The sequence below is a fragment of the Clavelina lepadiformis genome, chromosome 5, assembly GCF_947623445.1.
Source record: "Clavelina lepadiformis chromosome 5, kaClaLepa1.1, whole genome shotgun sequence".
NCBI lineage: Eukaryota > Metazoa > Chordata > Ascidiacea > Aplousobranchia > Clavelinidae > Clavelina > Clavelina lepadiformis.
In genome coordinates this window covers 11,132,954-11,159,378 of record NC_135244.1, presented here as the reverse complement: position 1 = coordinate 11,159,378, position 26,425 = coordinate 11,132,954, and the positions used below count along the sequence as shown (strand labels likewise).

The 26,425-nt window shown below is 34.9% G+C and overlaps 1 protein-coding gene across 1 annotated transcript in view; it reads right to left on the bottom strand.

Moving 5' to 3' along the window:
• LOC143461267 (HEAT repeat-containing protein 1-like) overlaps positions 1–26,425 on the bottom strand; it is a 76,945-nt gene that overhangs the window by 10,380 nt on the left and 40,140 nt on the right. The window contains exons 13-31 of the mRNA XM_076959121.1: positions 25,589–26,337; positions 24,195–24,322; positions 23,901–24,013; positions 20,271–20,380; positions 19,907–20,162; positions 19,697–19,827; positions 19,411–19,552; positions 18,994–19,064; positions 18,765–18,929; positions 16,066–16,161; positions 15,649–15,783; positions 12,302–12,396; positions 3,290–3,416; positions 2,371–2,524; positions 2,115–2,277; positions 1,833–1,959; positions 1,568–1,723; positions 464–513; positions 83–230 (exon numbers count right to left, since the gene is read on the bottom strand). Of these exons, the coding sequence (XP_076815236.1) occupies positions 83–230; positions 464–513; positions 1,568–1,723; positions 1,833–1,959; positions 2,115–2,277; positions 2,371–2,524; positions 3,290–3,416; positions 12,302–12,396; positions 15,649–15,783; positions 16,066–16,161; positions 18,765–18,929; positions 18,994–19,064; positions 19,411–19,552; positions 19,697–19,827; positions 19,907–20,162; positions 20,271–20,380; positions 23,901–24,013; positions 24,195–24,322; positions 25,589–26,337 (3,116 nt within the window). The remainder of the gene's footprint in view (positions 1–82; positions 231–463; positions 514–1,567; positions 1,724–1,832; positions 1,960–2,114; positions 2,278–2,370; positions 2,525–3,289; positions 3,417–12,301; positions 12,397–15,648; positions 15,784–16,065; positions 16,162–18,764; positions 18,930–18,993; positions 19,065–19,410; positions 19,553–19,696; positions 19,828–19,906; positions 20,163–20,270; positions 20,381–23,900; positions 24,014–24,194; positions 24,323–25,588; positions 26,338–26,425) is intronic.

The following is a 26,425-nucleotide window of genomic DNA, read 5'->3' as shown; positions in this document are numbered from 1 at the left end:
TTTTTACATGAAAGTATATGTTTAGCATTGTGTAGTTTACTGCATTACGGAAATGAAAATACAATATAAAATTTATGCATACATTATTTGAAACATGATCGTCTTGAGCAATATCACAAAGAATTGGAACCACAACAATGAAATGATCAGGGAAAAGTTTTCCACACATTTTGATAATATGACTGAGACTTAGGGTGGCACTTTGTAAAGAACTTCCAGCAAGAATTTTACTAAAAATAGAATATAATCATACTAAGTGCAAACTTTGTCTGAATTACACCAATATACTGGCAATAAGGAAAACAAAAATCACAACAAATTGTAAAAATATCTAGCAATAAAAGAGATATTTTTACAAGCAACTAAAATGTGCAACAAATTTATTTGTAAACTAATCATGTACTAAAATTATGAATTCAAATGCACACCCTTACTGACAATGCAAAAATAAAACATTCCACACCTGCGCCTTTGTATGATGTTGACCAACAAGTCTGATAATTGCAACAGAATCTGAGTTTAACAATAAAAAAATATCACAGAAAAGAAAGGTAATATAATTATTATTAATAAGATAACTTTGATAGAATTTTAAACTACCTCAGCTACCAAGGACAGATAGACCAGAGGTAGGGCGCTTTTTGTTATGTAAAGCCATTTGGATTGCAGGAGGTTTTGTTTTGGGCAGGCTGTGAAAATTTGATGTGCATGCAAGTTTAAAACAAACAAGGGCCATGTGTCCCCCCTTGTGATACATGCTACATAAACAATTAATTGCACAATTGCTGAAAATCCTGTCAGAAACGCAAACAAATCAGTCAGTGAAACCATTTCACAGAATGACGAACTGACTAGTAAAATGTTACTGGAAAATGCAGACAAAACATCAGACCATTCGGTGTGATATTTAGGTTGCTAACTCACACTCTACAACTATTGCAAACAGATTTTGAAATTCTGGATTAACCACCAAAAACTTCTCCACAGCTTACAAGCTTTGGGAAACACTGTTTCCGATGCAACCATAAAACAAAATATTGGTATGTTTTAAATTGAAAAGCATTTTTAAAATCTACAAATTAATAATTTATACCTTGAAGTTAATATGCAATACTTTTATCTAAGATTATAGCACCCGAAGAATAAGTACAAATATACACGAATCATTGAGCAATGATTTCGCAAGTCACAACTCATTGTATTGGTAAGCAACAGGATGCCCATCTGCATACTAAACCCCGCGTAAGCGAAAAAGGGTTTAACCGCTTTAAAACCTTTTCATATTTTAGAACTACAGCTGATTCATAGTTGATCTTTCGCAAGAGTCAAATTATGAAGACTATTGGTATTTGTAAAACGATGTGATGTTTATAATTTCTGAGTCCATCAAATATGAGGTCTTCCTTTTTGTGGATGTGTTAACTTGCGAGTCATATGAAAGTGTATTTTAGCCAAATTCAGCCTATTTTAGTTTAAAACGATATACATTCTTCAAAGAATACCAACAAGGAACAAGCACATGGGATTTGTCATTGGGGTTAAATCTATGTTAAACTAAATTAAGTACCTTGTAATCTTTCTCATTAAAGTAAGCATGAGAAAGGCAGCTGTTACAAAGTTGCAAAATTTTTTCCATACAGAAACCATCACTTAGTATATTTTCATCAACAAGAAAAGTTCTTACAGTCAAAAGGAATGATTTTGGAGAAAACAGTTTTACAACCTAAAATGTATGTTTTGTAAACAGATAATGCTTTTAAATAATAAATTAGCACATGTAACATATATTAGCTAAAACAGTTTTCTGAGAAAATTCGACATGAATTATCTACCTTGTTCACCAATTCATTCAGTTTTTGAATTAAGCACTTTTTATAACGTACAGACACCACATTGCTATTCGTTTGTTGTGCAATCAAAGTGGTTTGGCTGAGGTAAAATAAGCTGTGCCGCAAAACTCTGAAAGCAAATTGTACAAGGTGACACACCTATACTACGACATGCAGACAGCTTAGAATATACATGAGTTTGAAGATCTATTAAGGAATTTGTGCTAATAACAAAATTAGTATGGCATACACTTTTACACAAAATTTTTTCAGTTTGTTTTGTACCTTTTTGTAAGAGGGATAACTTCAGCCTTGTCATCAGATGTAGTTGTTTTCTTTGATTTAGAAAGAAGTTGAATTGATAATGTCAACAACATTAGATAAAGGCGATGCAAATGGTTAGATGATCTTTGTGTAGTATTTATAATATTCTCATTTTCACTGGGTTCTATATTGAAATACACAACAGTCAATCTCTGAAACCACATACGGTTACCTGATGCTATATACAAGTGTTACCAACGTTTAAATAGATAATTACCGGTACCACCGTCCAATGACGAAAGGTATATTATGATGTAAGTAACAGTTTTCAGCTGCACTTCTATGTCAAATAGAGCACATATTGATACACATAAACACATCAAATTGTCTGAAGCCTGGTCAAAGAACTGTGCTGAATCTTCCAAAGATGTCTGTAAAAAACATTAATTAATTCTACAATTGCTAAACCACTAACCAGTGCGAGTCAATGATTTGCATCAAGATGAATCAAAGTCTTTGAATTTGTCTTAACTTTACTCAAGACATAAAACTATACATGTTATGTTTGTGATTTCAATGCTACAGATTACTGGTAACTGCCTGAATTTGAAGACAACTGGCATCCTGATTCCTGGTGCCACCTGGGTCTGTAACTCAGCACAGTATATGCAAGATAACACTGTTTAAGTAAAAACGACTCCTATAATAATTAGTCAATAATTAATCGATCAGTGAAAAGATATAAAAATCTCCAACACGACAGTAAAAATCGCCGAATTGAGTATTGCAACAGCAAATTTCCATTGATCTGGTATGTGTTGTCAGCATGCTTGAACAACAACAACTTCGATGACGTCACATTCACTCACCACACAGTTTTTTAAAACACTTTTGCAAATAATTCGTTCACAAAAAAGATGGAGAACTTTCGTCTTTTTTTTTCAAAATCAGCATATGTTTTTTTAGGAAATAGGTTGAAATTAACTTGCTTTAAAGAACATGACAATGAATTTGCCTTAAATAACAAGTTTTCCGAATTAGGCACTTACAACGAAATTACAAGATTGCAAGTGCCAATGGAACAAAAACAAAATACCCAACTCTTTTAGATACAGCCCAAACTTTCACTGGAAGTTCTTACATTTTAAACACAACCACAATAGTAAGTTGCCTAATATATTGCAATGACATCTTACCTCGTCCTTGTACTCTTGATGATTACCATAGGCATTACAAAGGTGCCGATCAGCTAATAATATCAAAAACTTCCACAAATAATCACATGGCCCAATTGCAGTTAGCAATTCCTTGATTATTGCCAATCTGAAAATAGCCTTATCTTAATATTATGCTCATCTAGGGTCTACTTGCAACACGAATTAGATCAATAAGTTATGATAACATATAACAATTTAAGGTAATATATGGAAATATTATAGCATGATAAAAGTAACTACAGAAACTTTCTGCAGCATTGCTCACTCATGATTAGATCAAATAAACAACTGGTTCTAAAAGAGTATACAATTCACTTATCAAAGCTTAATCAACATACTTTTCAGCTCATGTTAATATAAAAACACCCTACATCTTAGTAAAAGGTAAATTTCAGGTCAAGATCTCACAACAGTCAGACTGCAGAGTATGGTAGGTGCACACAGGAGATTTTTGGAGGTCAAAACAGCCTGCAAACTGGCATAATAACTGGTGTAAATTGCTGTGGGCTACACCGCTACAGAACCCGGTGGCGAATTTTTCAAACAAATAATTTATGGAAAATACAACAAGTATGATCAGATAAACAGTTATTTATACCATTTGGTTGTAATCTGATCTAACCCCAATCGTTATTTTTGTCACTTGACACTTAAGTAGCCTACAATAATTTGTTCTGTACAAAAAAGGTCTATCACATATCGTAAATGGTCACCGTCTTCTTTTTACATGTCAGCACTTCTATAGTATCTTTTATATACTTTAACATCTATAGTAGATCAGTGTTAACATATGAAAATATGAAGTTTCCCTGCATCGGAATAAGCTTTCTGCACATCTGAAATTACAAATTTGTTGGATAACTGTAATAAATTGGCCACTTCACAACATTCTCTGGACAGGGAAGAGAAACCCAACTCCTGGGTATCATGGAAAGTCATCAGTTTAGAAAACAATCTTCAAAAAGACTGTGATTCCCGCTATGCAAAAGACATATAACAATAGTGGAGGAATTTTCCACCAAGATTTGACACCTTGCCATTATTTTTGAAAGGTCTAGAATGTTTTCTGACTAACATATTGTGATTTTACAAGGTCTGGTAACCACCTAACGTCAAACTGATGGAAAACTTGTGCAGTATAATTAGGGTTGCCATACGTCCGGATTTCCCCGGACATGTCTGGAATTTTAGTGTTCAAACTGCGTCCGGGGGGAAATGCTAAAATATGCTTAAATGTTCGGAATTTTTTAAAACTGTTTGTTGCGTTACAGGTAATAATTTCATTGTTACCTCATAAACGACAATACAGCGCTCTATTTGGGATACAATGATACATGGATGAGTTGAGCTGGGCTAGTAGCTGAAGGCCTTATACCTTGGTTGATATTGCAAATTTTAGAACATGTCTGAAACGATAAGAGCGTATATTCGCTGAAGAAAATTATAAAGCAGTGAAAACAGTAGAAAAATAACGCAACAAGAAGTCTGTTGCAGACCAAATGAGAATACCAAGGAAATTGCCGTTTGTTTAATGCTTAATGATTTCGAAGTGGGGCGCCTCTCCATAAGTTTTAGTCTAACCCCTGTTCTAGTTGAAGATGCGAGCCGAACATGTTAAGTGCTAAAATTTAATTTTGTTATTGTTTTACTGTAGAATATGGCTAAGCGAAAATGTAAATGATGTGATGAAATGCAAGCAAAACATCCATGCTTCAGAAAGGGTAGAAATGAATGGGAAGCAGAGTGTTTAGTTTGCAAACCGTGAACATACATCTCAGTTTCACACAAAGGTAGTGGAGATTTAAAATTACATCTCAGTTCTGATAAACATGGCAAAGCAGTAAGAGGAGCTTCAGGATCAACTCAAGTGACAAACTATTTTGCCACAAGAGGAAGTAAAGCGGAAGATCAAGTCACTGCTGCCGAAGTGCCGAGGGTACATATGCTTTTCACACAGTTAAGCATCACAATAGCTTCTTATCAATCGATTGTACGTCATCTTTGCCGAAAAAAACGTTCCCTGATTCTGACTTGGCAAAAAAGTTTTCATGTGCCCGAACAAAGACGGAAGCTATTGTTACATCTATTACAATTATCAAATATAGTAACCCTAGCCTAGAGATCACCAGAGGTCAAATCAGAGATGGCCCAATAGCCTAGTGAATTCACGACACTATGTTCAAAAATCTATTCCGGTATAAACTTACAATGGATAGGCAAAGCATTGCTAGTGTGACGTCATATTGACAGACAATGTGTTCATACCTCATTTTAAAAACCGCTAGTGGGCACGAAAAAGTGTCCGGATTTTAGGCCACGAAAATATGGTAACCCTAAGTATAATTAATAGCTGGCTCCAGAAACATGAAGGTATGACTACTGTAAAACCAAGCTGATGCAAAAACTATACGATAGAAGCTGCTCTATTCTACTCTATTTCTTTCAAATACCTTACAATTACAACAATTCAATAAACGCAGTGCATTGATCTTTTAACGAAATTATGTTTAGAGAACATGTAAACATGAAGAAGCAAGGGAACAAAAATAGTAAGTAAGTAAGTAAGTCAAACGTAAGTAGTCAAGTAAGTCAAACCTGGTGAGTCCAAGTAATTGTATGTACAGTACTGCATTACTTGTTCTCAAGTTTGATGATTAAGTGTTAAAATATCATCTACAAAAGGGGTGTCAAATTCAAACCTCAGCTAAATTATGTGTATGGTGCAAGCCAAAGTAATAAATCAAAGTTCAGCAATCATCACCCATTTTTGGCTGCTGATTATATTTACTTTCCACTAGGATTAATTTGTCATGTTTCAAAGAAGGCCAAATGGCCAACACTGATAAGATTTGACAGCATAAACTTTAGGTCTTGAGTTTAAAGTCCTGCAGGGAGGGTGGTCTTTGTGCCACATGGTAAGTTCAAAGAAGGTGATAAGTTTTGTTTATTTTAAAAAAGCTACCAGCATTTTACCTTGCATTTGTGGCATTATTTGGCAAATTTTTTAAAATGGGTACTTGAGACATAATGCAGGATTCAACTTGTAAGGAATTCAGTTCACTTAGCTTAAGTTCACTTAGCATAATACAGTATATTGTTTAATATTGAATGACTGGGAACATGAACTATTAATTAGCAGGAAAATCTTTAATACAATTCAAAACATTTGCATGGGTGTTCTTGGTATGCCACACTCCATTCTCTTCAATCAGGCTTAAGTTTTAATGTCTGGCTGCATTTGGTTGAAAACTAATGATGGATAAGTTTGAATTGGTTGTTTTGCAATTCCATGTTGTGTGAATGGGTGCAAATGCCATAAACAACACTAAGCAAGCTTTGATCTTCATACCAACACACATTTGAGAACAGTCTCTAGTCAAAACAATATGGCATGTACCTAGCTGGTGAAAGATGCCAGCTATAGTGTGGTAAGAAGAAAAAATGTTGCTCATATGCATCACTATTAAAAAAGATTTATTTATTGATCATTTACATTACAGGATTGTAAGGACAAGACAAGCCGATTAAATATATGAATGTTTTGAAAAAGACTTCTTACTTTGTTTTATTGCAAATGATCAATGGCAGACATAATAACCAAAATTTCTATAATAGTTTTCAAAGAACTTCATAATACAGCAAAAACAATTTGGTTGATAATATAATCAAGATGCTTCACATGTTTGCGAAAAGTTCATGAGCAGAATGGTGTGATGGTACATATGTGCCAACTAGGATTCATGGTTGTAATTAATTAATATTTTGAGGTTACTAGAGTATTGACGGTTCTTAGTGTACTTTTTGATGCTGAATCCAAAACTGTTATCCATTTTCTTCCATCAGGTCTAGTTTTTTGGCAAATTGCATTTGAAATTTTCGACAACTTCAGCGTCTTGCGATTGAGATTTGTGATGTCATAAAAATGATTTAGCAATTGAATTAAGTTTTGATGAAACTTCAGTGACATCACAATGAGAAGAACATAACGAATGCACCTGATGCTTGAAAAGTTAAACACCTGAACTGGTTTTTACAGGCTAGGTTAGTGTGCAGTTTAGTGTGTTCAGTTTAGTGTGCAGTATCACATGGCCCTGGTATTCCTGTTCCAGAACCACCTGGAGAAATAAGTGAAATGGAGTGTTCTTCATCTGCAGAGAGCGAAGCAAGTGAACAAAACACATGGGATGCAGAGCAAAGTACAAGCCAACCGAAGCCTCTTACACAGCTTGAGCTGAATGACCTAACACGGGACTTAAATCTCACCAAAGAATCCGCTCAGCTCCTAGGATCACGACTACGTGAGAACAACTTGCTAGCTCCACGCACCACATATTTCTGGTATCGGTATAGAGATAAAGAGTTTAGAAAATATTTCAATTATGACGAAGACCATTCCCTAGTATACTGTCAAGATGTTTCAGGATTAATATCAGCTTTGGGCATAGTCTACAGTTCGGCAAAATAGCAATTGTTTTTGAACTCATCTGTAAAGAGTTTGAAGGCAGTATTACTACACAATGGCAATGAGATTGGTTCTGTTGCTGTTGGACATTCAGTGAAGCTCACCGAATGCTATGAAGACATGAAATTCCTTTTGAAATCTCTTCAGTATAGCCAACACAAATGGAAAATATGTAGTGACTTAAAAATGATTTCGATACTTCTTGGGTTACACTAAACATCCATGTTTTTTGTGTCTGTGGGACTCGAGGGCCGATGATCGCCACTACGCTCAAATTAGCTGGCCACCCAGAACAAGTTATACACCTGGATTTAAAAATGTCAAATCTGCTTACTTAGTTGATCCACAAAATATTCTTTTGCCACCTCTCCACATTAAACTTGGTCTCATGAAAAACTATACCAAGGCACTTGATAAAGATGGCCCAACCTTCAAGTTCTTACAAATGAAACTTCCCCGTATTTCTGTAGCGAAGCTACGAGCAGGAGTCTTTGATGGGCCAAAGATCCGTGAGCTGATCAAAGACGAAGGTTTTACTGCACTCATGTGGGCAGTAGAAAAAAGAGCATGGACAGCTTTTCGAGTAGTAATTCCAAACTTCCTTGGAAAGTATAGAAGCCCTGATTACGAAGCAGAGGTTAAAGAGCTGCTTGAAAGCTTTCAATCCCTTGGAGCCCGGATGTCTGTGAAAATGCAGTTTCTGAGTTCGCATTTGGATTACTTTCCTGACAACTGTGGTGACTACAGCGAAGAACAGGGAGAGAGATTCCACCAAGACCTTCGCCAGATGGAAGAAAGGTACCAAGGATACTGGGATGTAAACATGCTTGCAGATTACTGTTGGTGCTTAAAAAGAGATCTTCCCAATTCCACACATAGAAGAAAATCTTTGAAGCGACACTTTTTGTCAGCATAAATCATTTGTATTTATATTGTTATTGTATTTATCGTCGAAATATCATCATGTGCCGCACAACGCTTTCTGTGTTAAGCTATTTTGAACACTTCGTTTGTATTTCACACATTGATGTTGACAAGTAACCTATTTCGCATTTAAAACACATTTGTGATGTTAAGTATTTACGTGTCTATAGTGTAACATATTAACTTCTACTGTTAGGTTGAGCGCCGTTGAACAAAATTATGTGTTAGGAAGCTTTCTTGGTTAGTTGTAAGTGCCTTTATTTCAACTGTGTCATTATATTTTTGTAGTATTTAAACTGGCTGTCATTGCAAAAACCTTGCATTCAAATAAAAATACCATCTTGCGAAAATTGACAACATGCATGACCAATTAAGCTACCACAGAAATTAGTTTCTTTGTGCACAATAATGACCAAAGCTAGCATAATTAAATATGTGATGAAAAAAAAACTTGACCTGATTGAAAAAAACTGGTTGCATTTTTGAGTTCAGCGCAAAAAATTGATTCAGAAACAGTTAAAACGTCTTTGACCTTTGCGAAATAATTTTCAAATGCAGCACAGTGTTATTCATTGTTCTTTTACCTGATTCCATTGATATGCGTGTTCGTTAACCACTGATAGACTAGTTGAGCATCACAGTACAACAACCAATCTGACAGTGTTCTTGAATATAGTTATATCAGTGATTCACAACAAAACTGATTTACTGCTTTAAGAGCATATATCAGAGATGCATTCGATATCACTGCAAATACTAGGCTGCACGTAAAGAGAGTGCATTGTGAGCTGTGGCAACAAATGAAATAATTCAGAAGTAATAAAAATGTGACGTGTAAGCTAAACACAGTCAAAATATAGCTCAGGGTTTGTTGGTAAACACATGGAATAGAACAGTAATAAGATTATATTATCATCAGATCGGTACACGAATTGCATAGGAATAAGAGCTAACTATGACAATTAGCACACTATCTCACCCCTCAAGTATTTCTAAAAAGTATGCCAGCAGTAGAAATGCATGGGACAGCAATCTAAGTATCACATAAAATAATATGTTTCGGAATATAAATTCCTAATATTCAGTGTGAAAGTAAAGGTAGTAGGTAATATAATAAAGTTAGAAGTAGCACATTACAAAATGAAATATCACTGTGAAGCATTTAAGAGTAATAAAAGGATTCAAATGTTTTGCATGGAGTTCATTCATTCATTCATTCATTGTCGAAAGCGTGGTGGGGACGAAAAATCAAGCCAGTTGTTACTAACACGCGCCAATGAACAGGAAAAAGTGACAAAGCCGAAAAGGATTAAAACGTGCTCAAGAAAAACAACACTAATAACTGCTGGAAACAATTAGCACGGCCACTAAACTTATAATTAATTAAATCCATAAAACATAAGTTGAAAAGGCGAAAAGACGAGCAGGTGGTGTGTTCAAGCAACTGATGATTGAAAATGGCTTCAATGCTGTACATCAGCATTGAAGGTGTTGCTTGTTTCCCGAATGGTTTTCACTGATGGCGAATGTGACCTGGTTAGGTTATGGAGAGGATTGCTTGGCGAGCTACATCTTGAAAAGAGTTGTAGGTGGTTTTATTGTCGGCCGCCGCTCGTGAGTGAAGGCTTTGCTCGTATAGTGTGCTCCATGGAGAGAAGTAGAGAGTCTCTTTAAACTGATTCGTATATTCAGCAAGCGATGTCTGTCAAGAAATGAGTGATCAATTTCTCCGTGACTGTGCTTAGCAGAGTTGGTGAAGAGGTTTTTGCAGGACTGCGTATTGTTTACGAGTTGCATCACACAGTGACAGCTAGTCAACACAGTCCGACAAAAATCTTGAGCAATTCAGCCACATTTAAGATGTGTTGGAGGGTGAAAGAAGTTCTACTAGGTAGTAGATCTGTCCGGCATCGCTTAAAAACTGGAGCATAATGTCCTTGCCTGATGGCTCAATGCAAGGGAAAATATGTTCTTCAATGAACGGGAAAACGAGTGTAAAGGAGAATTCGGCAAAATCCATCTTGACAAGAATAGTACACAGTTTGCTGGAAATCAGGTTGACACGTTGGCAGCATATGTGGCATTTCTTGTCCTTCCATTCGCACGTTAAACTCCTGGTTGGATTGTGTAACAACGGCAGGTTCAAAATACAGTTCCAGTCGGTGTATTGAGACCAATTTCAGTGATTCATTAGTCCAGGGGTCAACAAACTAAGGCCCGCAAGATTAATATTTTCCGGCCCGCCTCACTGGAACACAAGTGAGCTTATTATGTGGTAGCCTATGGAACAAAGTTGAAATTTGGCCTGCAATCGTCAGTTTTTATGACTATTTGGCCTTTAGTGAAAAATAGTTTGGTGACGCCTGCATTAGTCAATTCAATCACAAATCTTGAGTGGTCATCGTCATCAGCATCTCCTTCAGAATCTGAATTACTCTGAAATGCAGCCACTGCATTAAACAGCGTTGCACTTTGGTAATTTGTTTCCTGCAGCTTACATATGGGTACAAAAGCTAAGCCCAAGAGTTTCTTTTCTGAAAGTCTCTCCAGTTGGTTCGACATGAAGAGCTAACGAACTGCTAACTTGAGATCACCAGCGTGCCAACTCGACTGTACATATACCGATTGATAGAACTCATTGAAACAAGTGCATTCAGAATTACTGCAAAAGACAAAGGACGCATAGGTACATAACTAATGAAACGCATAGGAAAGAAAATGGAACTTCTGCAGCAACCTACTGTATTCAAAACATTCCAGACAAACTGATGCTCATGATTGTCACTGCTTTTAGCAGATCTTTGATGCACTTCTCAATTGGTTATGTAAACACATTGTTAAGCCATTTCTGTGAATGATATCATTCAACGTACATCTTATTTCCAAAGCAAATTGGCCATGTAAACCCACTTATTAAAATTTATGACTGAAAAAGAGAGAAAATCAGGGTGCAGTACACAGACTTCTTGCAAATTTTGGTTTAACATCGATGAGTAACTGAAAACGAACAAATCATTTTGTAACTCAATATCCAACTATTGAATTGTGTTAGGATAAGCAGAATAAAGCGATGAGGAGAAAATGTTAAGTTTCACCACTGAGGCATACCATTATTAACTTGAGAGCTTATTGCTTGTTTCATTAGAAATCTAATAAACAAAGTACTTTTAATAGCTGACTAGGACTCCATTAAGTTCAGAAGGCAGGAAAAACAACATGGTTAGTGAGTGGCCTTGCTGTCATTCGACATTCAGTTACAATAAACAATGAAAAACGAACAGCAAAATAAAAATAAAAACCATATTGCTCTGTTTACTTGAACTAATTTAAAAATGGAATTCTACAGATGGCTTGTATGGCTTGCAAGTAAAAAGAATGCCTCGAAAGCAAAAATGCAATAACAAATAATCATGGTTGGCAGTAGAAGTTAAACCTATTTGCACAAAGAGTAATTGCACAAAGTTACTGTACCAAGGTAGTATTTTAAAACAAGACTTATTTTAATCGCAAATGCATAAAAAATATTGAACAATATTGCGACAAATTAAACTGCTAATATAATAAGATGAACAAAAAATGAACCAATACATGAAAATTAGGTCTACCTTCTGTGAGAGGGGACGTGTAACCATGCATCAACAAAAACTTGCAGTATATCTAACACGGCATCATTATTTTGGCGTCCTTCCTCCGTGTTTTCCTGCATAACAGTCAAAAACCGAAGTTTTACCAATACAATACAGAAGTTTGTCAATATCACTGAAATCAGTTAGTTGCACTCTTTCTATCTGCTTATTAATATGTACTTCAATCATTTTATCAACAAGACTGAAGTACAGAAAAAACGCTTTATTTAGCAGTTTGCTTATTCAGTTGAATTTTTGTCAATTCCATCAGCATTGTGTACATTTTAATGTTTGCTAGTTTGTTTAATTCGACTTCCTGTAATTCCACAGTTAGATTACTTTCTTTCTGAGAAGCATTTTGTCATGTTTTTAATACAATTCAAAACATTTGCACGGGTGTTCTTGGTATACCACACTCCAAAGAATTATGAATGGTATTGAGGTTAATGAGTGAAACAAAATTTATTGGTTTTGCGCAACCTGACTAGTGACCAACTCTGTTTTGTTTTGAAATGATTTAAATGTAGCTCACATGATAAGGTGATTCTTACATTTCGAAGAAGTATATACTCAATTTAACTTAACTTTTCACTTTTCACTTTCAACCCCCAATGTTCCTTTTTTATTTACACATCTTCAACAAAATTATAGGAGCTGACATTACTCATGGGATTGTTTTGACCCGGAATAACCATCACAATAGATTCGAGCACTAGCATAGTTGTAAGGCAATGAAAAAAGTAAATTCTTTTTTGAAATTTCCAACTAAAGTACTACTCTATTTGCTTGTATACAGTGCACTGCATAAACCCATTAAATCGGCATGAAAGTCTTAACTAGCTATGCATAATTACGGTTATTGAATGGCATAAAAAAATTTGCCATCAAAATGGTATCATAATCTTTATCCTAGGGTCAAAGGAAAGTCTTTGCACAACTAACTCAGCGATGATTCCTTATCGCTCGAGCCCCAGTTACCAAGCTAGTCTTTGGGAAAGTTCTGATGAAAACACATATATTACTTGCTTTTTTTATCTTTTTGTACTGCCCAAACTTGAAACTATAACACAAGTTGAATTGAGATTACAAAGCTGACGCATGACATCATTTTTAAGGGCTTTATGGGCACTGCAATTTGAAAGTTTTTGGACATTTTTAGAAACTTAAATATAAAGATATCAACAGTTCCTTTCAGTTTGCTCTGTTTACTTGAACTAATGTAAAAATGGAATTCAACAGATGGCTTGTATGTAACCCATGCGTACGATATTTTTGTGACAATAAGAAGTGCAAACCATCTTTGAAAAGGTTGAAAAGCACTGATACAATGTAGATGTGTATAAAGAATGAACGTACTTTGATTGAGTGAATGTGCATGTCGGTGAGTTATTATGTGTTAGCATAATTCAACAGTTTGCTTAATTCGACAATGTTTTGTAAACCCATGGAGTTGTCAAATTAGACTAACTGTAATGAATTACAACCTTATTATTTTATTTGTAAATTGCTGTATTTGATACAGAAGACACAACTTTTGACAGCCTGTTGCAAACTTCACGCAAATAGTGATCTAGACTTCAGTGATACAACTTTGTTTTAGCGTTACTCAATTTTGGTCCACTTAGTAAACAGAGTTAGTTGCTGAGCACACATGCACAAGAGGTTACTGTCATTAAAGGCAGCTTGTAACTACTTAGATTAATTCATGTTTACAAAACTTTACAATGATTATATGTAAAAATCTAAAAATCACTAAAGTAGCTTGGTGATACCATATTTTAGTGATCACCAATTTAACTACCTATTTTGCCTGCGTTGCATTTATTGCAACATCGAAGCAGATCCATAAATGTCCTCCTTTTTAGGGTTTATTCGCTCGTCACTCTTTTTTTTGCACAAACAAAAGGATGGATCGAAATTTTTTTAGGTGTTTGGGCTGTCGTAAGACTAATTTCACGTAAATTTTTTACTCCGCATGGAAAAAAATAAACAGCATAACACGCAACACCAAGCACGGCAGCATGACAAAATCTTGTTTGGCAGTTCGCTATAAACACTTTGTTTTTTAACAACTTTGTTTGTCAACAATGAGCCGAGTTACCATCCTGGTGTTGTAATTTGCTTTACATTGCCATTATATTTATAACTTAGTCACTATATGTTTTGAAAGTAGTATTGCATGTAACTCAAAATTTAATTACATAATTTATGTGACCGCAAGTATTTACATAATTTTTCCTAATACTGCACGTGATGTTTTATGGTAATACTGTGACATCACTGTTGAATATTGGCCAAGCAGGTTTATAACACAAATAACTGCTTAATATTGATTTTCAATCTCACAAAATTTGCGTGGCTTTTCAAAGGCAGTCACCAGAAAAAAACGATCTTTTTGTCTTCTTTTATATTAAAGGCAAGTTGAAATGTATCTAAATGTTATTCATTATAGTCGTTATTAATCAGACTTATTTTCTGACAAACATTCTCCCTAATTTAATTGCTAATCGTAACTTTACCAACGTAGTAAGTGATCTACTTCTGCAAAAGACGCGAAAGCAATGTATTTCTCTTAGGCTTCACGCAGTCTGATATCGGTTTAACAGTTTAGCAGTGTCATTGCCATACTTTATTTACGGTCGTAGCAATAGTTATCAAAGTACGGTTATTACGTCACATTACAATATGTGATTGCCTGGTTTTTTAGGCCAGGAGCAGAGTGCAGATATCGCACACATTTCCATTGTGTTTAAACAGCAAGTGCATAGCGATAAAAAGATAGTTGTCGATGTTTTGTGCGTATAAAGTATACCTAGTAACGTAATATGTACCAAACGTTCATGGCAGCAGCTCCGTTACGTAATTACGTGCAACACTATTTGAAAGTGAAGAATATTAAATTGTTGAATAATGGCATCTACAATTCTAAAAGGATCTTAAAACTATAGTCACATATTAATCATTTGTGGCAAGCATGAACAAAATAAATCTTCAATATGGGATTCCATCAAATTTCCTATAGCATTGACAACAAATAATTTGATAAGCAATTACAGTTGCAGTAAGACACACATTTTACAATGTAAATTTGATGTTTGCAACATAAGAATGCAATTGGCGCCGGAGTGGAAACAATTTTTAGTTGCCAAAACGAGTGGGAGCGTGAGCGTAAAAAGAGCACATTCTGTTCTTTTTAGAAGAAAGTAAGCGCGAGAGACCTTTTTTTTACAAGAGCAGTTACCCAGCTCTGGTTAATTGGTCTCAAAAGTATTGTATAAAACTATTTCGAAAGTAGTAGTTATTTAAACATCTATGTCATTACATACCCTCATTGAAATCAATCGTGGTACAATAATTCGAATGATGTGTGTCATCACTTGAAATGAATAAGAATCATCTTTACGCATCAAAATATTTCCCATAAAAGTAAAGATGGACATAACACTATGAAGTACTTTTTCCTGTAAAAATACATCACAACTTTACTAAAAGTAACAATATACATCAATCATACCAATTCTGAAAGAACAAAAACTTAAGCTACAAACTTAACAATTAATGGGTAATTCATTTGTAATATTGAAATCGAGGATAATACATTATAATAACCATAATAATTACATATCTGAGTCAACTATTTGCAAATTCTGAAAATTGAGCTAACTAATATTTTCAAAAGGGAACTTGATAATACAGTAAATTTCAACAGTAGGGACCAACAATATTGATACAATTGAACTTACTGGACAGATTGAAACAGCTTCTAAAATTAATAGCAAAGCAAGCTGGTGAATATTAGTGTTGTCACTTGAATGGATGCATTTTATCAGAAATTCAACCTTGAAATAAAAGAATATACCAATTGTAGATATCATTATATTGAGCAGAGTCTTGAAAATGCATTAATCAATAAGTAGCTAAGGATTTAAACCAATGCAAATGTGAACATATTTATTGTTTGAATATATTTTAACAGACAAAAAAAACGAAGCACTATTTCAAAAAAAACAAATTAAATTGTAAGTTGTTTAAATCGTTGTATGCAGCTCGTCACAGACGAATTGGGATCTCATTGATTTTTTTGCCACAAAAACCATGCTTATCCACCATCTTTGTCTGAATATGAAAAATTGAGTAATTAAGCCTATTCCATGCACGACATTGAACCATGAAGTAGCACAGCCAGAAAAACAGCTCAAGTTCTCAAGGAAATTTCGTGCATTTAACCGCAGACAGACGCAGACATTTAACCAAATCTGTCTGTCTCAAACTTTTCAAACGATTTCATTTTTCCTTGCAATCATGAAGAAGCTGACACGTCTTTTTTGCATCTTAAGCATTCCTACCACTTTCCAAACAAGTATATTTTCACAGTTGAAATAGATGTTGCGGTGATTACCGATCTTAGTTTCCTGACTTGAAAGGCTTTGGATTCATTCATGTCTATACATGAATTTCAAAATATTTTAAATGAGTTTACTGCATTAATGTCGCCATCTTTACCTTTGTTTCACACTATATAATCCTCATCCTAGCGTTTCTGCCCACAATGTTTTGTTGTTTTGTGCTACGGCCGCAGTAGTGAATTAAGCGCTGTGTCTTATAACAAAAGATGGCACTTGATCAAGAAATGTCATATATCGATGACATTTTCCATGCAGAGGAAGCGGTAATGCAGCATACAAAATGAGCAGTTATTCAGGCTAGGTGTGAATGTACAGTGATTGAGTGAATGTGTAATTTCTTCCAACATTTTTAATTTAGTATCATCTTTGATCTAGATCGAAGCATCATGTTAATGAGAAATCATTACATATACCATTTCAAGTACATATGGGGAAAATGATTTGAGCAGTGGCAGAGAACACCTGATATCACGGAATGGGGTTGGAAAAAAGGGATGACATGGTGCTAGTGCCAATGTGTATAACGATATCACAAGCATCAAAAGGGTGTGCTGAGCTTATTAAAAGAGCTTGAAAAACGCAATGGTCTTGGCGATGCAAATGCAAACATTATTTCTTGGAATGCACTGACCGTTGCAAGTGCAATTCTAGAAGTGAAATTGGTAGTTGCATTGGTTTCATAGTTGTATTTTTACTGGGTACTATTTTCATTATTGTTATTTGCTTTACTTTCATGTGTATTAATTTTTGCTATTATGACGCCACAAAGTATTATTCTGTTGTCGTTCAGCATTAATTACTTAGTTTAAACAGTTACACTGCGACAAGCTTGGGTCCCTAATCGCCAATTGAAGTACAAGCTTCAAATGCTCTGGAAACAAATTCTTAGACTAGTGTCAAAACGTGAATGATTTCACCATATTCTTTAATTAAGGGCAATGACAACATCTACTGCGCTATACAAAAGATTTTGCAAAAGATCTTTCTTATCAGAACCCACTGTATCTTCTCAGGAAGTTTGAGCGGACAAATAGCTCCATAAGCTGCCTATATTATCCATAAATTTTCAAAAAGCTTGCCAGTTTGGTTAAGGGGATACCGAGTTATGACCAGACCAAGTCAATCATATCGCTTAGTTCTTTTGGTTCCGGTTCTTCAAATCCGTTTGTTTCTTATGAGGTTGTAAGACAAGTATGGCAACGTTTGGAGATTTGTCCATCTCAGTGTTACTCATTTTATGTAGTAATGTTGCACCATGTTATAAATCCCATTTCCGAAGCCTGTACCAATGAGAGAACTCATTCAATTGCTACCCAAGATTCATAACTCTCGGTGAGAATGGGAAGAAAAATTGAGTTCCAAATTGAAAGCTTAGTGGCCATAGAAAGTTCTTGCTTCAAGACAACCTTGCACTTGCACTTGCCCTTCCAATTTGAGTGGTTAATTATATTTGTAATAGGTTCTAAGTTCTATTATTCGAGAATTGCCCTCTCAGAAAGTTGAGTTTTTCTATGTGCTTCAGTGTTTTCCACACACCAGCAATGAGCACTGAGCAGGTTTTTTGAGAGCAGAATGTCTCAGTTCACTTTATGATAACTTTCTAGTCATCACAAATAACTGCAAAATGATGGATTTAAACCTAAGGATGTACCGCCTGCAAAAGTGCCATATAAGATAACACTGAACAATTAAAAGGGAGGGACTTCAGCAACCGTGTTCTCCTACAACTCTTCTGTGCCACCTGTGCCCACGACTCTTTCACCCTCGCCTGGGTCTGTAAAGCTAAATCAGGAACCGACAGCGATGACATCATAGAAAAATATTAGTTTTCACTACTTTTCAATCTTTCATTGCATATGTGTGGACACTTTGTGGTCCCGTGACAAAATTACCCAAGTCAAGTGGTTTGAGACTGCTGTGGTGGAGTACAAAAGGTATACAATATGTTTAAGTACCATCTATTTAAAACATTGAACAACAAATAAAGAAAGTATTATATTGCTGGTTGTAAATGCTATCCGTTAATCTAGACATACCTTAACTGCATTCCTTATTTCAGTTTTGACATGTGGGTCACCATATGTAATTCTTTTGAAAACATTCAAAAGGCAACCAAGTATAAGTAAGATAATGTAGTCATGACTGTCATAACTGATGTTTGTGATTTCCTCTAAAATTTGAAACAATGGTCCAACTAATTTCTGCAAAATAAAATACTTTCCATAAGTTCAGAGAAAAAAGAAGTGCTAAAAACTTCTAACTCACATGAAGCTTTGTGATTCTCTTTTTGTGATGCAACAGCTCCAGCAAAACAGTCAATTCCTTCCAAGATTTTTCTACACAAACAAACCTTCACATCCTTAAAAGTGTGAGCATAACATCATACAAACTACAAGGAGCATTACTTATTTCATAAAAAAGGTATTTAAAATGTTATTGTTATTATCAGATATGTCATTCAATCAGAATTTAACACCCTTGAATTAAACTTGGACCCAAGTTGACTGTTTCGATTAAGGCAACTAATGTTTTCTTCTACTGGAAATATTGGTTGGGAATTTTTATAACTTTATTCTCGGGTGTATCTATAGTTGAAATGCACCATATCTAACATTCAAAACACAGGTATACTGTAAAACTAAATGTCAGTAAAACAAAACATTCAAATAAATGTAATTATACCAGTATCAGATGATGAAATTGCTGTCTGAGTACTGAGAAATTTTGCGGTTATTGTATTGGACAATGTGGTGGTGGGATTAACCACCATCTCAGCTTTTGATAAAAGTTCACACACAACAAGACTTGAATCCAAGGTTAAGGACTGAAACCAAAAAAGGGTATCAATAAAACTTTTGCAAATGGGTAATAATGGCATCTACAGCTAAACCAAGTCGAAATATGCCTTCTGTTAAGTTACTTTTAGACAGTGCTGTCTGCAATAGCTATTTTAAACGTAGACAGATACCTTGAAAGCTTTTACTGAGCCAGCTCCAACTATGGTTGACGGAGTAGTTGTATTTATTGAGATCAGTTCATGTAAAATAATTTGCTTAACCTGATCCGGGAGTGGCTTAAAAAACTTGTTGTTAATTAAGCCTGAAAGTAAATCACAAAATTAGTGCTGTAAAAAGTACGATATTATGAAAGGCCCAATATTTTTAAAAACTTTGCTTACCTATGGTGAAACCTTGAAGATCAAAAAATATTTGGTGAACTTTTCTTTCTGCAATTTCAATTCCATCAAGTCTCAAAAAAAACAGCAATATTTGCAAATATTTACTGTCAACTTTTAAACTTGATGAAACTTTTCTTAAAAACTGTTTCAGCATTGTGCAACTACTTTCATCAAAGCTTTCAGGATTTGTTTTCAGTGTTTTTAAGAACGTTTCTATAGTGGGCAGCATAATTTGTAATTCCAGAATGTTATCAATCTAAAGATAAATAAAAACATTAGCACATAATTTACATATTTGATGAAATGCACAAAATATGGCCTATTTTATTACAATACTTCTGACCAACCCGGAATTTGTCAATACCTGAGAAAAGCATTTGTCATACAAATTTGCTCTCAAGTTGATGTTCATCTTGTGTGATGGAACAACATGTTTCAAAAACAATTCATTCAGAAGTTTGGATGTTGTTTCCTCTATATTTACCAGAACAAAATAAAAACAAAACTTAGGTTAATACGGTTTGTCTGGGCAGATTTAATTAAATTAAGTAAGTACATTACAGTTGCATTTGAAACACCATATTGTTGTGATTAGTGTAATACCTTTCATTTTGATACATATTTTACTTTAATTACACAAATAACATTTTCCTATTTATGTGACCAGTTGAAGTTGGCTCTATATCCAAGAGGTTTGAGAACTAGTCTCGTAAAATTGTGGTTTGTGTTCTGTGTTTGATACACTCTGGCTACAGTATGTCAATCTTGTTATTATTGATAACACTTGTTACTACAGTATGTCAATCTTGTTATTGTTTACAAACAATGTACAGTAATGTACGGTATTGTAGTTTTCTGTGATCATGCGGTATACGCATGGTAGCTCTGTTACGTCTTACACATGTATAATGTGTTAACTTTTTTCTGTTCAGTCACAAGGCGTGTAACTGTTTGGTTAGTACTAGTACGAGTGCAAAGAGTTATTTTAATCTGTATTAATCCTGGCCAGGCAGTTTTTTTAATGCTTGTTTAAACATCCTTATGTTACAGTATATATTTACTTGCATGTAGGTGTAATGACACACTACAATACATGACAATATGGAATTAGACCATACCAGTAATGAAGGTGAGAGTCAATCAGAGTGTGTTGTACGTGTTTTAAACGCCCGATATGACAGGCTATCACGCGGATGTTACAATCCCTTAGATTTGCTCCCGTTCATGGGACCTGATGGACAATTCTAAACTCGGCCAATACAATACAAAAAGTAAAAAAAAAACAAATAAAAAATATCTGACAAACGGAACTTGCACTAACTAGCTTGGTTACCAGGGCACGAGTGATGAGGAGGCGTGTAAAGACTTTTCCTCAATCTGAGGATAAATATTATCATAAAACACCAAGTGAAATAAAAGTTTTCATGAACATGCGTAAACACACATCAACAGAAAAGGGGAATAGACAAAGGGATTTGCTTATAAAAACTATTGCGTTGAATTAAGTTGTAATAAAAAAAATCAAAAACATGCCAACACAGTCATATACAAGTCATATAGTCATGTACAATGATTCAGATAATTTAGCATTTAAGGTTTCATTAATAATAAGAGAAGTGGCGGAAAAGGGGAGAACTATATACTGATGGCAATTCTTGCATATAAAAACTGTTCCATGACACTATCATAAGTGACTAAATCGAGATCTAAAACATTGTTAGTGATCTAACTGTGCAACAATGCATGCTGTTTTTTATACATACTGATACTTTTTCAAAACATTCTACTTTTGACTTGGTTCCAGAACCGTGTGTTGCTAACTTGCTATTTAACCTTTTAGCATGACTTCAAATAGTAATGCTGAATTTAGCTAAACTGACTTGTAGTTCTTTAATGCAGGGTACAAATACATAAAAGTGTATGAATGTAACCACGGCATTCCTTTACTTACATAAACCTAAGCACGAGTCACCTAACACCTTGTAGGCCAAGGAGGCTAGATATGTAGTAATTATGACCGAACAATTCAACATAATGGTCCATTTTTCTCCAAAACCTGTCTTAACCATGGTCACCTCTATTATAAAACAGTTGTCACGACAATAAAATCAGAAGCGTTTGCATAAATTAACTGTCCTCAGATGCATTATCTGCTGCTGGTAAATGACAATACAATGAAGACTTATTTTAAGAAGTCAATCCCAGATACATTAAACATAGATATATACCGTAAAGCAGTGCTTTTCAACCTTTTTGAGAACCATCCACACATTTTTTTTCGCAAAAATTTCATCCGCACTTTAAACCAACCGAAAATTATTACACAAAAGAAAATGAAGAGACTTAACACTTTTTCATTTAAATGAAGAGACTTAACAACTTTTATCAATGACTCGGTTGCTGCTGAATGTTTCTGGCAATTTCAGACCAGTTAGGCACAACTTCTTGCTCCAAAGCTCCCCGCATTAGGTCATCAAGCGTCTCATCATGAAGACAATTCCTTTTCTTCGTTTTGTTGTCAACCAGTGCACTAAAGCCCTTTTCGGCCAAATAAGTTGTGGGGTTTTGTACAAGAACTTCTAGTGCTTGGATGGCCAGGTCTTTATAAGAACTATCCAGAACTCCTATCCAAAATGCAGCGTGTTTTCCGCGATTGAAAAAGGCTTGCTGGCAGAAATCGGTATTGAGAGTATGACCCAAAGGTCCCGGAGGCTCCTGTTCACCGAAGGGGTTCAAAACCCACAGCTTTGCTTTTAATGCTTCTGCCTGATGGCTTGGAAAATAAGATTCAAGACTATCAAGCAGAGTGGGCAAGTGAGAGCTCGCCACCTTCATGATACGCTGCTCCAACTTGTGCTCTGTTTTTTCCCACTTACATGTGGACATGAAGGTCTGTAGAGTCTTCAAACTTTTAAGACTGTTACTGCAGATTTCGTCGTTCAAAATTTGAATTTTTTGTTTGAATGAAGTGATTTTTGAGGTCGCTTCGAATATGTCAATACCCTTTCCTTGTAGAGTGGCGTTAATCTCATTAAGAAGACCGAATATGTCAACAATATAAGCTAGCCTGGCAAGCCAAAACAAGTCTTGAATCAAATGAGCTTTATGATCATCTCGCTCATTAAACCACACAACAAGTTCCCCTTGCAACTTCCAAACCTTCTCCATTACTTTTCCGCGAGAGAGCCATCTCACTTCGGAGTGATAAACAAGACGCTCACCATCTCCCATTTCTTTGACAAGTTCATGAAACGCACGATTTGACTTTGAGCTTTTCAGTATTTCAGTAACAATTTTAATGACGTCAGAAATCACGTCAGCGAGTTGGCAGTTGATTGCTTCATTGACATGTTTTTTGGCAATCAATGCTTCGCGGTGCAAAATGCAGTGAATACTTACAACCTCCAGTGAGGCTTGCTTTATGAGGGCAACAACCCCGTTACGAACTCCGACCATAGCCCTGGCACCGTCAGTGGACACAGTCTTACATTTCGACCACATCAATCCATGTTGTGAAAAGTAATTGTGCACTTTCGTAAATATGCTCAATGCAGTGGTGTCTTTGCCAATGGGAAGACAAAACAGATAATTCCAAGTCAGAAAAAGTAAAAAATATGCACAATTTTCATCCGCACCGCGTTTGTCATCCGCACTGCAATTTTTTTCAACCGCACAAGTGCGTACCGTCCCACAGGTTGAAAAGCACTGCCGTAAAGGATCAAAAAACGGAAATTTTAAGGGCATATAATTAAAAATGTGAAATACCATATGAAATTCAAATCGTTAAAAACAGGCTACTTATGTGGTGCTACCTTCCTTCCTCCTCATGTAAAATAAGATAAGTAGCTCCACATGATATTAATTTGGTGGGAATAGCCCCAACCTATATCTTATAGTGTTAAAGGTTACCAAACCCTGTTGTAGACTTTCCTTTCAAACATAATGCATTCACAAAAAACACAAACCTTTATCATAAGCAAACCATTACAAATACCTCTTTTTTCCCAAGAAAAGTATTCAGCTATTACGCTTGAGCACTGGCCGGCATCAACCAATATTTCATTAGAAAATTTATCCAAAAATTGAAATAAGTCCACAAGAGAAAACCTTCAAAGAATTTATATTCACCCTGTTACGTGACAATTAGAGCAATAATCTACAGGGGTAGTTAAATAGCCAAAGCAACAGCAACCTATTCATAACCTTACGGAGTGCGCTTCTAAATTCTCTTTCTTAAGTCTCGATTCTTGACATGTCTTATTTCTAAGAAATTACTATAACTATATACTCATTCAAAGAAGCCATGGCTTGAATAGTTACTACAGCCGCTTTTCGAATTCCATATTTTGTGCTGGTACATGCAATCATCACAGCTGGAATTATTGAATTGGATGTTTGCAAAATGATTTTAGATTCCTGTAACACAAATTAAATTAAAGCCAAAAATATTTAATAGCTCCGGTGGGAAATATAAACAAAACAATATCTACAGCTAGTAGGAATGGGTAAAATGAAATTACTCAGTCGAGTCTGAGTACTTGTTGGAGATAGTAATGTCAATAATGAAGATACAGTTGGTTTGTACAAAAAGCACACAATGAGCATCTTTGCATTTTGTCAATGAAGAGAAAGAGTAGTGTACAAGTAAAAAGATGGAAAGTATTGTGTAAATCTGGAAAATAACATCTGGCAATGGAATTTCATACTACACAGTTCAGTTCATTACAGTCACAACAAAAATGCGATTTGCTGTGATGTATGGTGGCACATAGTCATGTCTTTTTCTCACCTCAGCAAAAACACATTGAGTATATGTTAGATGTCATTTTACAGGGTGTTTCAAAGACAGTGTTTTAAATTCAAAATGATGATAATAACTGGTAGGTATTCTTTATAAAAAATGACCAAATGCTCATAAATCCACAATAAAACTATCTATAAATTTACAAAGTAATTTATGTATTTATATGGATTATGTGTGTTATTAATTGTTGTTTGTTTATCATTGTCAAAAATGTTTTACTAATCCATATGTACATTTTTGTGTGTTTGTAACACAACAGCCAAGTATAACTGAGAACTTTACTTACTTTGTATGTTACATAGTTTTTCTGAAGCATGTATCAACAAGAGCTATAAAAGTTATTTTTTTGTGTGAATGCATCGTGTTTCACAGTTCAGCTTTCAATTAGATTTACATTACAGTAACTGTTGCTGCAAACGCACTGCAAAACAGTAACATTAATAAACATTATTGTTTCAACTAACTTTATATATAAAACTATTTTGATTGAAAGTTGCAATGTGTAGACCAATTATGGTTTGCAGTTATGTATCTTTCAAACTCTGCCCAGCTCTATGGAACACCCTGCATACACAATGATAAGTATGCAATAATGATAGTGAATACATCAAACCCAAATTAACACATACATACCATTGGAAGCGGGTTAAACGATTTGCATTAATTGACACACTTTCATGACTTCAGCATATAAGATCTTGTTTGTATAATTGTATTTTAAACTGTCTGTAGGTGGAAATTTACTGCACTGTACATTTCACCACCATGTATTAGGTACTACTCCATAGTCCTTAGACTCGACTACTGTATTCCCATATCTAAGAACTTGTATCTACAATACAATAAAAATACAAAAAGGATAATATGCTCAAACTTACGTTTTCTGATATGTCTCTTGTCAATCTGATGATGTTGCAAGCCAAGTACAACACAGACACACAAACCAAACTATCATATTTATCAGAAAGCAAGACTTGTTGCAAAATGTAGGATAAAAATTGCAACAAATCATCAACCCCTCGAATCATGCAATCAAAAAGATGAAACAAAGTATTATTAACAACTTGAATTGCGGTTTCATCACTAAAAGAAATTTGACCAGACATGTTCAACAAATGAGCGACTATTGAAGCTGCCCATTTATCCATTGATATTAAACAAGGATTGTCAGATATACAGTCCACAGATAAGGATGTACAAGGGATAAATACTTCATTGGAAGTAAAATGTTTTTTGAATTTGGCAGCAGCAGTAATGATTTGATGCCAAGCTTTACAAATGAGTAAAAAGAAATGTTGACTTGTAACAGATTTCATTGTATGATCAAACATATGAGAAAGCAAAGAATTTATGTCACAATCTATATGTTCAAGATGAATTGTTCCTTGAAGTGTTTTCTGGAAATAAGTGGTGGCTGAATACAATAGCTTACATCCCATAAAAAATATGTTTGGACAATTTGATCCAACATGCCAGGAAACGGCAATCCAAAAAAAGTGTAACGACAAATCACTTAATTTGTTATAATCAGTTGACAGAGCATGCAAAAGCTCGACCACATCATTGTATAATTCTTTCTTCTTGATAATATCTGCCAGAGCAGTTAAAATCTTTGACATAGTGTCACCTGCAGAAAAGGACATTAAGATTTAACACAAGCAGCAAAACAATTTTTTTACCATTTTTAAAATATAAATACTATAAAATATTATATC